The 17,732-nt window shown below is 46.6% G+C and overlaps 1 protein-coding gene across 1 annotated transcript; it reads right to left on the reverse strand.

Annotated features, from left to right (window-relative positions):
• Positions 1 to 11,541: 11,541 nt before the first annotated feature.
• LOC125238846 lies at positions 11,542 to 17,374 on the reverse strand. Its single transcript, XM_048146311.1, has 2 exons — positions 16,754 to 17,374; positions 11,542 to 15,417 (listed from the first exon to the last, which is right to left on the reverse strand). The coding sequence occupies exons 1-2, from the start codon at positions 17,372 to 17,374 to the stop codon at positions 11,542 to 11,544; spliced, it is 4,497 nt and encodes a 1,498-aa protein (XP_048002268.1).
• Positions 17,375 to 17,732: the final 358 nt, after the last annotated feature.

Below are 17,732 nucleotides of genomic sequence, written 5' to 3' on the forward strand. Positions count from 1 at the left end.
CTGAGAAATCGCAACACAACTTTACAATTATTCCTTTTAAGCAAACCTTTGGATTAGCCCCTTTATGGGATACAGGCGTGATTGTATGTTATGGATTAGTTCCAGCATACGTCGATAACTTCATCTTATTCCTTAGTATTTCCATCAGGGATGTCTGTATACGTATTTTTACGGAAGAGATTAAAAGTGAAATATTTATAAAGTTACATAGGCAAGTCGTGCAACAATCGTTGACTTTATAGCCAAACGGAGATATAAGAAAGGTGATATTTTGTGTAAAGTAAATTTCAAAGGGTGTTTTATAAAGCATGACGGGAAGTGAGAACACTTGACGTGGGTACACTCGCCCTTCTCCGAGGGAAATACAATCTTAGAAGCAACCGACATAGATTTTGATTGATCGTTACACGGGCCATTAGGTAGGTATCTATTTATACGAGTATTGGCTACGTGCACGACAATTACGCCCACTACCATGTGAACTTGAAGTGGAAAATGTCAAAAAATGACATGTAAACAAACATTATATTTTAACGATTTTTCGTTAATTTAAAATAAATCGAATAACAAGAGCTACTATTTCAAGTGTAATTTAGGTAGATAGATTATAAAGACATGGATATAATACCAAAAATCAGTTTCCAAAACCATTACTCACGGTATAAACTTCCAACCCCAGACTACAGAAAGAGTCAATAAATTGGTGCTGGCAGGGCATTGCCTCGGCGCTGGGCAATCTGCTGCCCAACTTGGGAGGGCCGAACGCCCCCTGCAGGCGGCTGTTCGCGGGGGTCGTCCGGAGTATGGCGCTCTACGGAGCGCCAATCTGGGCCGGAAGGCTGCGAGAACGCACCAAGGCGTTACTCCGTCGGCCCCAGAGGGTCGTGGCCCAAAGGGCAGTCAGGGCCTACCGCACCACTTCCCATGCCGCAACCTGCCTCCTCGCTGGCACGCCCCCATGGGAGCTGGACGCGGTGGTCCTAGCCGAAAGGTACCAGCGGAAGGTGGCAGCGAGGAGCCGGGGAGAGCCGCCGGACCCCGAGGAAGAGGAAAGAGCGGCGCGGGCAGCTGAGGAGCACCTGCGCCAACAATGGAGGGACGCCCTGGAGGATAGCCTCTATGGAACGCGAACCATAGGAGCCATCCTTCCTGTCATGGAGGACTGGCTAGGAAGAAGGAGGGGGGTCCTCACGTACCGGTTGACTCAGGTGGTGACCGGGCACGGGTGCTTTGGACACTACCTGCACCGGATAGGGAGAGAGCCGAGCACCCAGTGCCTGGACTGCGGTGTGGAGGACGATACGGCCCAGCACACCCTTGAGGAGTGTAGTCGCTGGGCCGTGGAAAGGGCTGCGCTGGTCGCAGCCACAGGACTGGTGGACCTCTCGCTGCACAGCGTCATAGGGGCGATGCTGAGCAGCGAGAGAAGATGGGATGCGGTGGCCTCCTTCTGTGAAGACGTCATGTCACAGAAGGAGGCGGCGGAGAGAGAGCGCGAAGCTGCGGCTGACGCGCTGCCTCTCCGTCGAAGACGGCAGGGTCGAAGGCGACGAGCATTCTTGCGCCACGACCCTTAGTGGGGCTAGCGGGTACGGGACCCGCATTGCACCGGCCCCACTAACCTCGTCGAGGGAGGGATCAAGCGTTTCTGATCCCTCTCTCCCTAACCTGTGCGGATGCCCTGTGACAATTCGGGGCTGCCGGAGGGCGCCATGGTGGACAGAGGAGACCCGATGATCCCATGACGCCCTCGCGAACGGCACAGAGGGCGAAACGCCGGAGTGGGGTTTAGTGGGTAAACCTCTTCCTCCCTCTCGACAAGAGAGGGGGCCGAAGGAGGGAGTCCCACACACCCCCCCTTCAAGGCCTTCCCGCGGCTGGGGGGACGGTGCGTAACGCATTCCCCACTCCGACAAAAAAAAAAAAAAAAAAAAAAAAAAAAGGGCATATAAGGAATCTTGAAGAACATAGGAGTAATGTTACAAGTTCTTCGAGCTAGTGATATGGTATTCGCTAAACCTCCGTCCCGTTAATGCCACATAAAACAAGTCTAAACGTAAGTACCTAGTCATGTCCGCGGCCGCAGAAATATCCGACACGGGCCTATTCCCAGGCTAGGCCTGAATCTTTAAGCATAATCTTTTACGGTAGGAAAAGTACTAACAGCGTATTGAACAATATTAGGTAAACAAAGCTTAAATATAATTTATTATAATGTTTTGTTTTGACATGTCACTTACGTTTTCTTTTCACCGTAGCTATCCATTTAGTTCTTTGATCCAATTTCCAGTGTGCTCTAAGAAACAATTAGAACGTGCAACGACTATTTATGCCATTATTTTTACAATTAACGAAACAACATTGATGCCCCATATCAAACATTACACATTGTATTATATTTTATGAGTTTTGATAGATGACAACCACAATCAGTGTCAATTTTGACCACCGCAAGCACTGCGATCGCTTTGATTACCCCCTCCATGCACTTCGCACGAAGCCAATATGGGTTTATTCCAGTTGATTTTAGCAGAGACTTTATTTTCTTACAACGAGAGGCCAAGAGGGTACTTATCAACCACAAAATAAGCTTATTTTTGTACTTAAATATAGATTCCCTTGTTATGCGAGGATGAAAGGGGATTACGTGTGTTATATAGTAGTAGTAACTCTTTATTGTACAAAAACACATTTAAATAAAAAAAACATACATTGAGATGTGAAGTACAAAGGCGAACTTATCCCTTATATTTGTATTTACCTACGTTATTTAATGTTGGGGGTTGGACGCAATTATATTTGAATATTATTTTACTTTTTTTCCGACAATTCGACCAGAATTGCACTGACCTGATTGCTCTTTTTAAGGTTAGGTAAAATAATTCTGTGCAATTTACAGCGCGATTAGATTTTTACAATAAGCGCGGTTTTGTACTATGTCCGATCCGAATCCTATCCGAATCTGTGAAAATAAGTTACCTACGTCATAGCCGTAGGACTATTTGTATGGTAGTTTTCGCACCAGATCTAAAGAATGACGGAAAGACATCGGATGATGGAGATTTTCCCTATTCGTATTTAGGGTTCCGTAGTCAACTATGGTTTCGCCATGTAGGACAGACATCTCAGTGACTGTTAGCACCAGAAAGCTGAAATTTGGTACCAATATTGTGTATTATCATTCACGCCGACAAAATGTTTTATTAGAGTACGTATACCTCCGCTACACGTAAAGTGTGGAGTGATTCTTGTTTTTTCATTTCAACCCTAACGTGTGATATATTGTTAGATAGGTATTTAAAAATGAATACACGGGTTTAGTAAAAACATTTTTCGTTATTGTTCATAGTTTCGGAAATAATCGCTCCAAAAGTTAAAAAAATGGGCCCTTTCCCTTCCCCCCCCCCCCTCCCCTTTAACTTTTGAACCATATGAAAAAAATCACAAAAGTAGAACTTTATAAAGAATCGATGGAATCAGGCTTTATAAAGACTTTCTAGGAAAATTATTGAAAATTGTTCAACTTGATAGTTTGAACAGATTTTGAAAAAAAAAATACGGGAAACTACGAAACCCCACACTGGGCGTGGCCCGACAAGCTCTTGGCCGGTGTCTTCTAGATTCCTTTTTGATGTCTGAAAGTTAAAAATATTTCCTTCCTCATGTTACTGCTCGTATTCTTTGTTCGACACAGTTAATATAAACGCACATTAGGTACTGCACTGCATTCACTCTTGGCGGAGCACTACCATTTAAAAGTAACTGTTTTTTTAACCCCTGACTCAAAAACGACGGGGTGTTATAAGTTTGACGTTTCTGTCTGTCTGTCTGTCTGTCTGTCTGTCTGTCTGTCTGTCTGTCTGTCTGTCTGTCTGTCTGTCTGTCTGTCTGTCTTTCTGTATGTCTGTCTGTCTATCTGTCTGTCTGTCTGTCTGTCTGTTTGTCTGTCTGTCTGTCTGTCTGTCTGTCTGTCTGTCTGTCTGTCTGTCTGTTTATCTGTCTGTCTGTCTGTCTGTTTGTCTGTCTGTCTGTGTGTGTGTCTGTGGCATCGTAGCTCCCGAACGGATGAACCGATTTAGATTTATTTATTTTCTTTGTCTGAAAGCTGAGTTAGTCGGGAGTGTTCTTAGCCATGTTTCATGAAAATCGATCCACTATGTTGCGGTCGGGGGTTTTTTCAAAATTTTAATTTTTTTCTTTAATACTTTGCCTGAATCTACATATGAAGGGGAATGATGGATTCATAAACATTTGCTTACCGAACCACACCTCCAAGCTTTTCAAAAATAACAAGAAATATTACTTTAAAATTCTGCAGCGGCAAATACGGTAAAGCTTTCAGAAATAAAATGAATAAGTACTTATTTTGCAATGATATTTTTTATATGTTTGTAATGTAGAGTTATTACTCTGAGTGGTTTGAGCATATTGTAGGTAGGTAATAAGAAAATTCCAGACTCGTAATGTAGGAGTTTCTATTGTGAAGGAAAAGTCTGAAGGATAATAAAATACTCTTCGCACCCTCATACAATGTGTGCGCATGTATCTGTCTGACACTGAATCAAGTTACCTCAAATGGACAACATGATGTGGTATTACACGAAACATGCAGTAACGGGATCATGCTGTAGGTCAGCAATTCCCGTCAACTTTGTACAATGCCACGTCAGCAAATTTTAATTGATCCTATTTTGTTACCAACATTTAGTAATATAATTCGACTTTCGTAAGATATATACAGGATAATTGTTATAATTAAGAAAATATAGATACAAGAGAACCTTAATGACGAAATAAAACTTAATAAAATCTCAATTCATCAACAAAATCTTGTTAACAAAATAGGAATTAATAAAAACAAATTTAACTTTTCCCTTAATTTTTGTACAGAGTTGACGGGAATTGCTGAGGTACATTACTATTTCTAGTAAAACGTTCTCTCCGCTTGAGATCTGTAATAACACTGAGAGGAAAAACAACCAGTTTTCATATTCGTTCAACAAGTTTTTTGGTTAAAATAGCGCCTACGTGCTCTTTGTTTCTAACAACAAGTTAGATTTTGTTAAGTGTAACTAGTACATTATACAAGTTACTTGTCAACATTGTTTGAATCGACAAGTCGATTTTATAAAAGCAACATGACACATATCGTTTTAAACATAATATGTTTTTATGATTCAATTAAATATATTTTTTACTCGTCGACAGTAATCTGTCAATTAGGACACCACAGACTAAACTATAAGTGCTAACTTTTCAGTGTTGGATACTCTATGGCAGTTCCGACTCAACTATAATAATCTCATTATAGTTGACTTTAGTTAACTGTAATAATTTCAAAAATAGAACTTCATACAATTTCTATACTAATTTGCGATACCTGGCAAATTTGTCGGCATCTGAAACACATTTTTTTTTTATCTGTCGCGTTATCGGCCAATCAGAGACGGTTATTACAAACAATTGGTTGCTAGGTAATTCGATGTTGATACAACGGTGAACGACCCTATTAACATTAATTTTAACTTGCATGAATGATGATATTTCCGTCCATTGATGATGAAGATGATGACTCGTAGAAAAAGTGGGCCTAAACATGGTAAGTACTCGACTGAAAAGCTTTGTATTATATCACGATTGTATAAAATACTATTATTTTAAACGGATTAACCCGCAACAAGTCGAACTTATTAAATTCACAATGCAAATTTCTCTCAGTGAATAATTATCGTTTCAAGTGAAAAATTGTAATTGATATTGAGAAGTGTTTCGTTAATTTTTAAATGAAATATTTACTCATAACGAAAGGAAAACCAAATATTTTAAGAATAATGAATAATAGAAGGTTACAGAATCAGGCTCCGTAAAATTTATGAAGATAATCCTTCTTCCATGAAATTCATATTTTTCCCACGCTGTGCATTGTTGCCGTTAGTCCGTCCCCACCACGCGTCTCACATATAACCAATATTATTACGAAAAAATTGCAGCATCATAAAATGCACTTTGACTTTATTTGGAGTCTAAAACCATCCGAGCAAAGTAATGAGGGTATGCATTTTAAATCAGGCGCCTGTGACGACAATATTTTCAGTGAAATCGTCACTAACGCTCTGCTATCTCTAGGCTGCTTAGAGAAGAGGAGAATCTTTCACACTCCGTAGCGTATTATAATTATCTCTCTACCGCACTCAGACGAGTACGAAAGAGCGATGGATAGTACTGTCTACGCAAAATTTAAACCTTATCCCTGTTAAACTCATATATTATTATAAATAATACAAAAGCAACTCTTCGTCTGTTATTCTTCATACTGTTGAACGCATGTGGATGTACTTTTAGAGGTTTTTGAGACTCAGACAAGAACAGGGCAGGTTTTATGCATTCATCCTCATTCTACGCAGATTACTGGCGCGCAGAAGCTAGTAACATTACTGTAGGTTAATTAGTTTAGGTTTAGTGAACTACTAGGGCCCGACTGAAAACCAGCGTTGCAGTAAAATTTACTGCAGCATTATGCTGAGTCGCGGCCCTTTTTAATATCAACCTGTTTAACCCAATTATTTTAATTTAACATTGTAATATGATATTAAATAAAGCCTTTCTATGTCCATGTCTATACTTATCGGTCTCCGTCAGTCGATCCTAAGCTGTTCAATATTATGTATTCACTAGATAAAATGACAAATAAAGTACTCTACAAGTTAGTCCGTAAATACCGTTTTCATTTATTAGAAAACGAGACGAGTAGGTACCTAACTATGTAAACAATGATTTTACCATGAACCTATTGAAATCGGAGCTTTTGCGTATGTTCAAAACTTTCCAGGAATTATACGGGACTCTCCGAGGAATTTGAATTCAAAAGCTCCCCTTTTATTAGTACAATGCTAGTAATGGGATATTTCTGAATTGTTTTGTTTTTAGACGACGTTTATTGTTACAGAACGTTGACTTGTGAAGTTAAATCATTTATAGTTGCTTTCAATAAATCATCTTTATTATTGAAGTAATTAAACAACTAAACTGAAATGTAAGTTTTTAAATAGTACAAGATATTAAGTTACCTAGTATTATTTTTCTAGATGTTAACTTTTAAGAAAGGTAATAGGTATTACAATAAATCCACAAGAAAGAAGGATGTGCACATGACGTGGTAGTGTGTATTAAATAAAACTGTGTTATGATGTGTCGTGGCCAAAGTATATTGGCTGGGGCAGCTGCGGAGGCGGCTGAAAGCAAAAAGGTGGCAAAATATCGGGGTCTCGGACACCAATACCACTTTAGTATATAAGGCAGTTGTCATCGAGACCAGTCAGATTTTTAAAGATCTGAGCGCAAAGCTCATAGAAGCTACCGGTGACCAGAGAGCTGCCAGCTTTCTCTCGCAACGCATAAGCATTGCTATTCAGCGAGGGAATGCTGCCAGCATCTTTGGCACAATGCCGCGGTGGCCCTATTTAGATGTATTTTAGTTTTTTAGATTAGTTTTTAATTTAATTTTAAATTGTTTTATTATTTTTTTACAGTTAGTCTATTATTTATTTGTTATTAAGTTTTATTACCTTAATAAAGATTCAAGCTTCTTAGAAAAAAAAGTATATTTTCATCTTCAACTTTAATCCGTGAGTACTGCCATTCTACAGGCAAGTGGTCAAAATATTCTTGCCGCAGCTTCCATGACAAATTTACATACACTTGCATATAATGCATATGTATCGCAGTGTTAGCAGGATCGGTTCGCGTGAAATGAACACCTAATTGCTGACTACAAGGTACTAGCCAACGTCGCAATCGCTTATACTTCATAAGCGAATCGTAGCTAGCTCTCTTTATCGCTCTTCGTATAGTGGCGCGGCAGAGCCATACTGCGTTTCAATAAACACGTAGCGTCAACGATTGTCATTTCGGCCAGGTCGGTCGACAGGACCCAAAATGGGCAACAGTTTGAGATACATGTATTTTGCAGCTTGGTTTATGTGGAAATCCTTGTGTTATCATGGATGATTTTCACAAGCTTTTTTTATTCAACTTGCCTTGTTAGTATGATAGTTTGGGTCAAAACGTAGAAGCTAAATTTGACCTACTTCCCGGTTTCCGATTGAGCTGAAATTTTGCACACTTATGTAAATCACGTGACATTATAGTATCATGGAGCTGATCTGATGTTGGAGCAGGAAGGTGGTCCCCCCCCCCCTAGGGTGCCCACCTTGCCGTGGTGGGGGGGCTTAGTAACCGTGGACTGGTCACCCACGGTGAAGCTAAGAGGTACCCAGGGCCGGCCGGTTTGGGGAGCTGGCTGGCCCGAGGCGGTCGCTCTAAGTGGGCTTGTAAGGCCCTCTTAAGACGCGTCTGGGAGGACTGCGGTGGGAGGGAAGATCCGGCAGTATGGGATGCCGCTCTGTGCCCTCCCACGGTAGCCGAGGTGGGATCGCAGGGGGAGAGGCGTGATGGTATAACGGTGCGCCACTCTCCCTACCCCCTGCGACCTTGGCGGGGCCGCTCCGCTGTAGCGGCATTGGTGGGGCCGCAAGGGAAGAGGAGTGCCGGTATTACGGTGCGCCGTTCTCCCTATCCTTTGCGGCCGACTTGGTTAGCGGTGGAACCAATGACCATTTCCACCGCTGGGCGCCGGAACATTCTGGCGCCCATGGCCTCTTTGTGGCGGACTCGAGGGGGTCCGTCACTGTACCTTTAAGCGGCCGAGGAGGAAGGTGCGCCCTGTCATCTGGCGCACTCACTGTGGAGGGCCTTTCGGCATCCGTGTCGAAGCCGCATGTGTGCGGCTGCCGCCGGCGGGGTTGCGGATGTGAGCGCAAGTGTACCGGTAACCCCGCCAACAAGGCGGCGAGGTGGCATGTGGGGGGGTTTTTAGTGGGTATACCGTGGGCCTCATTAGCTAATACGGGAGTCCCACATAACCACTAGGGTCCCCCCTCGCACCCTAGTGGTATGCGGAACGCATTTTCCCCCCCTAAACAAAAAAAAAAAAGGAAGGTGGTCATAGGAACTCTGTTATGAAACGTCCTATCCCCAACGGGTAAGGGTTTTTTAGAAACGTTTCTGGGAGCAGTAGATAACTGTTGAAAGAAAGGTACAGTTGGCGATAAAAGCTTGTGCCAAAAATGATTTTTTTTGCAAAACTTACTGAAATTATGATGAAATGTTTACGGTCCTGGGTTCAAATGCGTAAGGGCATTGATTTATATTTAAGCGTAAGGGCACAGATATTTGTTTCTGAGTCATGCATGCTTTCTTGTTAATTACACACAGACAATTATTTTCACTTAATTATGATGCTTGGTTGTAAAATGTATGATAAATAATATATTATAATCTATTTTGTGTTATTTTTTCTGATGGAGACGTTCGTTGTTCATTAATTTCCGCTTAATATTTAAGTGCAAGCGAAATGTCATAATAACAAATATCCTCTCGTATAAAATATCATATCAATACATACTTGTATATACATGTGCACAGTTCGCATGCTATGTCAACTAACTAGAACTACATTTTATTAAAACGTAATTTTGACAAAAGTTCTACTAATATTCAAAACCTGTTTATAAATTCCCAAAACAAGTCCTTTGACATTAGTCGGGAACTCTGTTACAGTGATGATGCGCCGTCCGCTTTTGTAACAATATTATTATTCAGTTTAAAGGTACAAAGTTCCGTTATGTATAATGTTGTGGTCGTACCTCGCTATTTTTACACGACTGCCCCAAAAAAAGAGTGTATTGTTTTTACAAAGTAGGTACCTGTTTGTATGTGGGTGTTATATTACATTTTTAGTACAGATAGTGCTTTTTTTACACACTAGAGCGAGAAGTGGTTCATTATATGTCAGGCCGAAAGTTCGGGGGGCCATCTGTGTGGTGAGGACGTTAGCCGCGTAAGCTGAAGACCCGGGTTCGGTTCCCGGTTCGGCCACCAGTGGGCCCTGTCGTTTTTCCTTTCGTGTATGATATCTATTTAAATTTATAATTTATATATAGTAGTGCGACTACTTGAAAAAAGTACAAATCGAAAAATATTCAATAAAATAATTTGATTTGTTCCCTAGTTGTACAGCTAACAAAAATGATCTCAGTTGGTCCTTGAAATAAATTAATTGAATATATTTGAATTGAATAAACATATTGTTGCAGACCGCGTCCGCAAAGCTTCCTATCGACGGCTCGAAGTGGAGAGAATGTGCTGGAGCTCGTGCGACTCACTCTTTCGTCCCGGGCCTGTACCTTGAGCTTCGATGTCGTCCTCAGCAATCAACCGTACCGATTATGATTTTGGAATAAACTAACTAAAAAACGAATCAAATCAAATGGTTTATATTTACAAAAATCAACGACTCTAATTTTAACGCGGTTATAAAAATACTCCTAAGCTAATATCCTAACGAAACGCTCGGTACGGACGATACGTCGCGATGCTGTCGTTTTCTGCTGCTGCCGCTACCCGTCGTGGAGGGTGGCTGGCTGCTGGCTGTAGGCTGCTAGCTGCTGGCTGTAGGCTGCTGGCTGCTGGCTGTAGGCTGCTTGTAGTAGGCTGCTGGCTGCTGGTTTTCCTTGGAGGCTGCTGGTTCTTCTTGTTCCGGTCGAATTCGAATGTCCCATACCGAGCGATCGTTCCTTTTATACCCCTTTTCAGAATGCGCCTACGCTTCACGGAAAGAAACATTTCAATTTATTCGCCCAATCACGACTCGGCTGAGCGCGAGGCTCCGTGCGATAGAGAGGTAAATAATTGCGCCCGATAGGCGACGGATGGCGCGTCGTGATTGGTCGAACGTGTTACGGCGCTCGATTACGTGAATTTAACGCTATCATTTTTCGTTCAAATCCTAATTACTTATAAACTAATTAGGCTATCGCTTCGAAATTACGTAACAATGCACCTGACACTAGGGTCATTCACCTCGAGTGGAATGCACCTGCGTTTGTTTACGTTTTTACACAATAGAAGAGGTGATTAGCCGTCCGGGCCATACAATAGACTGGTTTCTCAGCTTGCCTTGAGCTCCATTGTTATCGATAACGGAATATTACTATGGAAATGTAGGTTATCGTGTTACGTAAGTTCCCAGCTACGTTTTAAAACTATTTACATCTTCATATGTCTTATAGTTATCGAGTTATTGGCTTGGATTCGAGTAATCCTAAGGCAATTTTCGGGTGAAAGGAAAATGATTTCGGAACTTTAAGGAAATATTTTTAGCCAATCAGAGGAGAGTTCGGTTTTCTCGCTCTAAGCCTCTCACGTTAGTGCTTATTGGCTATTAATCGTAGTCCAATGGACAGTCTGAGTTTAGATTGAACTTTGGACTCGGTTTCCGCGACTTGGGAAGGAAGGAATATGGGAATTGCCTGCTATCGAATACATCACATATGAGTCTTATTATCATACTTAATAATCGGAATTGACAAAATTAACTTAACTAACGCAGTTCTACCCGTTTCCTACCTACGAAATAATCTTTATTGCGAATACAGTCTTAATCGAATTCTTATGCTATTTTACATATATTTCGACGCGTCGCTAACATTTTGTCCCCGCAGTCGAAGACTCCTGGTGCATGGGTTGCGACGCGATGACCGCCAGCCTGCAGCTGGGCCTGCGTAGCGTCCCGTGTCTCGTTCTGATGTCAGCGGAGCGGACCCGTCCATCGGGTCCCGGGTAGGTAGTCTCGACGACGCCTCGGGGCCACACGCTGCGTGGACCATTGGGTTCAGCGACGATGACCACATCGCCTGGTTGAAGTTGCCGCCCTCCGTCGTGGGACGACTTCCTCGGTGCCAGTAGAGGAAAGTACTCTTTGGTCCAGCGCCGCCAAAAGTGGTCGGCAAGCGCTTGGGCCATCTTCCATTGCTTCTTCTCGTTCTCGTCGTAAACGCCAATCATCGGTAGGTTAGCGTTATGAAGAAGTAGAAAGTGTGCTGGAGTCAAACTTTCTTCGGAGTCTGGATCGACGTTGACATGTGTAAGTGGTCGTCGGTTGACGATATTCTCTATCTCGGCGAGTAGAGTTTCGAAAACTTCGGGTTTCGGTGCTCGTTCGTTGAAAGTGTAGGACATCGCTATCTTAACTGTCCTTATCATTCGCTCCCACGCGCCCCCGGCCGAAGGATTGCCAGGTGGGATGAATTTCCACTCCATTCGGTTCTGAGTGGCGTAAGTTTGCAGTACAGGCAGCCATTGCCGGTACGCCTCACGTAGTTCCGTCGCCGCCGCCCTGAAGCACGTCGCGTTATCGCTGTACATCGCCCTGGGCCATCCTCTTCTCGCGGCGAATCTTCGTAGTGATAGTAGCGCGCTGTCGGTTGAAAGACTGTGCACGCTTTCAAGGTGAATAGCGCGCGTCACTAGGCACGTGTATAGACACACCCAGCGTTTTTCTCTGCGCCGTCCGATCGTGACGAACATCGGTCCCATGTAGTCTTGTGCGGTGTGAGTGAAGGGACGTTGATACGCCTGTAGTCGCTCGGGCGGGAGATCGCCTAAGGGCTGCGCTCTCGGTGTTGCTCGTCGTAGTGTGCATAGCGCGCAGTTTCGAGCTACAGACTTCACGGTCGGCCGCAGATGTAGTATCCAATATTCTTGTCGCAGTTCGTTGATTACTGCTTCGTTGTGAATGTGCGCTGATCGTCGGTGAGCTCGCAGGATGAGTAGACGGGTGAACGGCTCGCGGCCATCCAGTATTATCGGTTGTAGCGCGGTGTACAATACTGGAGCGCTGCCCAGCCTCGTCTTCATGCGTAACACGCCGTCATCGCCTAGCTCGGGTGCCAGGTCGTATAATCGCGATTTGCGATCGATGAGCCTATTCTGGCTTAAGGCTCGAAGCTCTTCGGGAAAGCTTCGTCGTTGACTGTATTGCAACCACATGTGTTCTGCCTTTCTCAAATGTCTGACTTGTAGCTGCAAGGCTTTATTCTTCGTTCTCATTTTCTCGATGAATAGCAAGACGTTCGCTGTCGCGTTCAACAGTCTGTCGTAACTGCTAAACCGTCTCACGTCTGGCAGTACGCTCGAAGGGTCTGGCTTCGCTGAGATGATCGCCAGTGATGTCGCGGTTGACGGCTTCGCCTTCCTCTCAGGCAGGTCGTCTGTTCGATTCGATGTGTGACTAGGCCATGATGTCTCGGGTCCATAGAGAAAGCGCGGTCCTTCGTACCACTCGTCCTCGATGCGCACGCTCTGCGCTGGTTGACATCTCGTCGCTCGATCTGCGGGGTTCTGAGCGGTTGGTACATACCTCCACGCGTCTCTATCTGTTTTCTCGGCGATCTCCGCAAGTCGGTGTGACACGTACGGACGATAGTTTCGCGCGTCATCGCGAACCCATCCGAGAACAACCATGGAATCTGTCCAATACGTCACCTTTGTCACAGGATAACGCTGCTCGCGTAAAATTGTCTCCGCCAGCCGCACGCCGACGACTGCTGCGGTTAATTCGAGCCTGGGAACTGTCATTACCTTTAGCGGGCAAACTCGGCTTTTCGCTATAGCTAAGCTCACTTGCGTTTCCTCCTCGTCGTTCGATACTCGCCAATAGGCCGCCGCGCTGTAGGCCTCGGTCGATGCATCACTGAAAATATGCAGTTCTCTTCTAACTGCACCGGTGGGCGTGGCGTATCGTCGGGGTATTCGCAGCGCGGACACGTCGCTCAGTGCCCTCAGCCACCGGAAAAAGTCCTCCGCTTCCTCCGCCGGCAGCCGCTCGTCCCAGTCCGTGCCCTTTGTCCACACACGTTGGAATATGATCTTAGCGCTTATCATATACTGCGCTATGAGGCCTAATGGGTCGTAAACTGACATTACGGCACTCAAAAGTTCCCTTTTAGTGGGCGATCGCTCGTACCTTTTCACGTCGTCTGGTACTCGTAGCATTTTCGTGTTGTACCCCAGCGTATCCGTCTCTGGGTCCCACGTCATTCCGAGGACGGTCTGTTGCTTTTCTCCGAGATGAGAAGGTCCCGTCGCTCGCTCCTCCGGATCGATGTTTCGCATTAACAACTCGCTGTTGCTAGCGTAGCTGCGCAGCCGAAAGCTAGCCTCCGCGTGTGCTAGTCTCACCTGTGTCGCTGTTGATATGAGTTCCCGTTCTGTCTCATATGATGCCACATAATCGTCCATGTAGTGATTATTATGGATATCGTAGACCGCGTCCGGATAGCGATCCTTGTTGTCCGTCGCATTCCTATTCCGCACCGAGTGTGCGAGAAAAGGAGAAGAGATGTTACCGAAACATACCCGGTTTAGCTGGTACGTCCACGGTGTCACGTCACGCCGCGATCCCCTCCAGATGAAGAGCTGACTATGCCGATCCTCTCTTCGCAGCTGTATTTGAAGGAACATTTCCTGTATGTCCGCGGTGACGGCGAATTCCCACTCACGGAATCGAAGTAGTATCCCCAGCAGGCTCTGTAGTAAATCCGGTCCCGCGAGGATGAAATCGTTCAATGCACATCCCTGACTTTTCGCGGCGCAATCGAATACAGCGCGATACTTTCCTTTATTTAGATTGTAGACGCTGAAATGGGGCAGAAACCACATCCGATCTGACTGCGGTGGTTCCATGATGCGCTCTGCGTACCCCTTTTCCAGAAGCTTGTGTATCTGTGCTTGATACTCGTTGGCGAAGTCAGGATCTCTCGACATGCGGGCTTCTAGATTGCGTAATCTCGCCTTCGCCATGTTGAAACTCGGTGGCAGCTTTATGTCGTCGGCAGCCCATAGTTGGCCGACTTCGTATCTCTGTCCTACCTTTTTTACTGTTCGTTCGAATGTATCGATCGCTCGCTGGTCGTCGGGTCGAATGTTGTCCTTTGCCGTTATGCCAAGCGCCTCGACTGCCCAGTGTTTCTTGACCTGCTCCACGAGATCACTGTCGTCACTGTGGCAGTGCATCACGACCTGCTCGTTATTTGGTACATACCTCGGCATTCGCCCGAAGAAAACCCATCCTAACGAGGTTTTAACTGCGCACGGCTCGTCCTCGCCGCCCTGCCTCACCTCCGTCGGGTTTATAAGATGACTGAAGTCTCCGCCTATTAACATCTGCGGCACGCCCATGCCCGCGTAGCACTCGTCGCCCAAGTCCGCCAGATGTTCGTATTCCAATAGACGCTTCTTATTTAATGACTGCGAGCGTATCCCTAGTCCGTCTACCGTTTTTAGGGATATATCGTATGTCAAGCCGCCACGAGCGGGGCTTACTTTAGCCTTGACCGTCTGTGTCACTGAGCTAAGTTTCAACCGCTGAATACCTCTTATGCATAGCGGCTCGTCTTGACCGACCGCGCCGATCTCGTCCGCGACGTCCTGGTCGATCATTGACAAGGTGGATCCATCGTCAAGGAAAGCGAAGATATGCGCCGTTCCCTTTGGACCTGATACGGTTACGGGTAGTACCTTTAGCAGCACGCTGTAGTCCGGTGTTGACGACACGTACACGCGGGCGTCGTTCTCGTCGTCCGCAGCTCGCGGCTCCGTCGTGTCCGCTGGCTCGGCCGATGACGTCACTGCTGACGATGTAGGTACTGACCTGATTTCTTGTGTTAGCACCATAGCCGTATCCTCACGCACTTCCTGCGGCGAGTCCGCATGAAGCAGTCGATGGTGTACGTGAGGACAGCCTGCAACGCCGCACGCTTTGGCCTTGCATTGTGTTTTCATATGCTTCGCGTCGATACAGCGATAGCATATACGATTTAATTTCGCCCACTCCCATCTAGCGCCCACGGATTGGGCGGCTAACTTGCGGCAGTCCGGCGTCAGGTGACCGCCACCGCAGAACAGGCACGTCGTCGAACGGGATGTTGTGGCTTGACGTGTCGCGTACGTCACTTTCTGCACCTCGTGTTGACGTCCTGTGGGAGCTCTCGGCGGGTTGTGCGTTGCGGATATTTTCACGCGAGCGCCGGCTGCGCGCGCGCGGCACTGATAACGGCGCCTGCGCTCGCCTCGGGGCGGCGCGGGCGTGACAGAAGGACATCTCCTGTTCGCTCTCCTCCATGAGGAAATCCGCCAACTGCAGAATCTCCGGGTCCTTGCTGTCTCGATGTTTCTTCGCGTAGTCGCACCATCTGCTTCGAAGATGCGGCGACAACCTGTCCGTAACCTCTCTGATGAGCATGGGGTTATCGGCATAGTGCCTTCGATCGATATCCATAACTGTAGATACCACGTTCATTATTTTTATCGCGAAAGTGTTGAGGTCGTTCGCGGTAGGCCCCAACTGCGGCAACTTTCGCAGGTCGTCAATCGCCTTGTCTAACAATACCTCGCTGCGTCCAAACTGCTTTTTCAGTATTCTCACGATCATATCGGGTCTGGTGGCTGTCGATAACACGTGAGACACACACGTCTTTGCGTCCCCGCGTAAAGCCATCCTGAGCCGCGCCACGTTCTCGTAGTCAGTAAACTTATACCGCTTCGATGTCTCTGCGTAGGTATTGTAGAAACTTCTCCACTCGCTGACGTCTCCGTAGAAATGCGGCAGCTCGAATATATCCTTCGGGGCTGGACGGGCCGCCATCTGCATCCTCTCGAACAGGTGCAGCATGGACTCTGCTACAGTACCTTCGGTGGCGCGCGTGTGCGCCGTGTGCGGAGTACGCGCGTCCAGCTGTGGCGACGTCGATCGCTCGCGACGCGCCGGCGGCGTCGTCGATCGCCTGCGTCGCTCCGGTGGCGATATCGATCGCCTACGCGACTCCGACGGTGGCGATATCGATCGCCGATATACCTGGCGGTCCGGTGAGAGGCCTCGAATATGCCGCTCCGCCTGCGCAGGTCGTCTCGGAGTCTCGTACTTGGGTAGAGGTTCGTCGGTTAACCTCTTACAAATGGGTTTTGACGTCGCGTCTCGCGAGTTCTCTAGCCATTCGTCTAATCGATCTTGATTCGAATTCCGCACGCTACCAGCAGATTCGTGCTCGTCTGCGCTATCCGCATTAGCGCGGATCTGCAGTTTTCTGGCGTCTAGCCGTTTACGTACCATGTCCGCTTCTAGCTGCAACTCCCTCCGGGATATCTCCGCTAGCCGTTCGCTGGCCTCGAGCTCCGCCTGAGACAGCTGCGCTTCTATCACAGTGCGACTGCTCGCATGTGATCTGACGGACTGAGCTTTAATAATTGGTTTATTTACCTCCTTGGTAGTTTCCTGCAGCGACTTTCGTTTCTCGGTAGTTCTGTCTATGACGGCAGCCTTGGGATGTCTAGCTGGGATCGGCGTGGGTCTGGAACGACGCCGTAACCGCTTGGCTAAATCCCTTCGCCATAGCAATGTCGTGTCGTAGGACGGTGACCTCGGTGTCTCTACGGTTAATCCATACCTGAGCGTGCTGTTAGCTGTCGCCGCGCCCATCGGTTGCGCGCCGGCGACGCTAAGCCCTTCCGTTACGCCAGCGGGTCCGGAGGGAGGTGAGGAGGGCGCGCCGCGTCGGCGCCCATCGCCCTCTCAGCGCTTGCGCGTGCGGCCTCTCGTTCGCGGGCCGCCGACGCGCCTTCGTCGAGTAGTTGCTGCCTCTCCTCTTCGCTCGTCACTGACGCAGCTCGGTTGGACCTGGACCTCGTCCTTACCATCCTGTCGTCGCTCATGACAGGTACGTCGCTGTAGACCCGTAGTCCGCACGAAGATCCGGCTCGAAGGACCAGAAACTGTTGCAGACCGCGTCCGCAAAGCTTCCTATCGACGGCTCGAAGTGGAGAGAATGTGCTGGAGC

The sequence above is a fragment of the Leguminivora glycinivorella genome, chromosome 2 (genome assembly GCF_023078275.1).
Source record: "Leguminivora glycinivorella isolate SPB_JAAS2020 chromosome 2, LegGlyc_1.1, whole genome shotgun sequence".
Taxonomy (NCBI): Eukaryota; Metazoa; Arthropoda; class Insecta; order Lepidoptera; family Tortricidae; genus Leguminivora; species Leguminivora glycinivorella.

Coding starts and splice junctions, on each gene's coding strand:
- LOC125238846 (XM_048146311.1), bottom strand. CDS start 17,374: ATGGGCGCGGCGACAGCTAACAGCACGCTCAGGTATGGATTAACCGTA. Junction 15,418..16,753: donor GCCTCTCACCGGACCGCCAG/GTATATCGGCGA, acceptor GTGCTGCTAAAG/GTACTACCCGTAACCGTATC.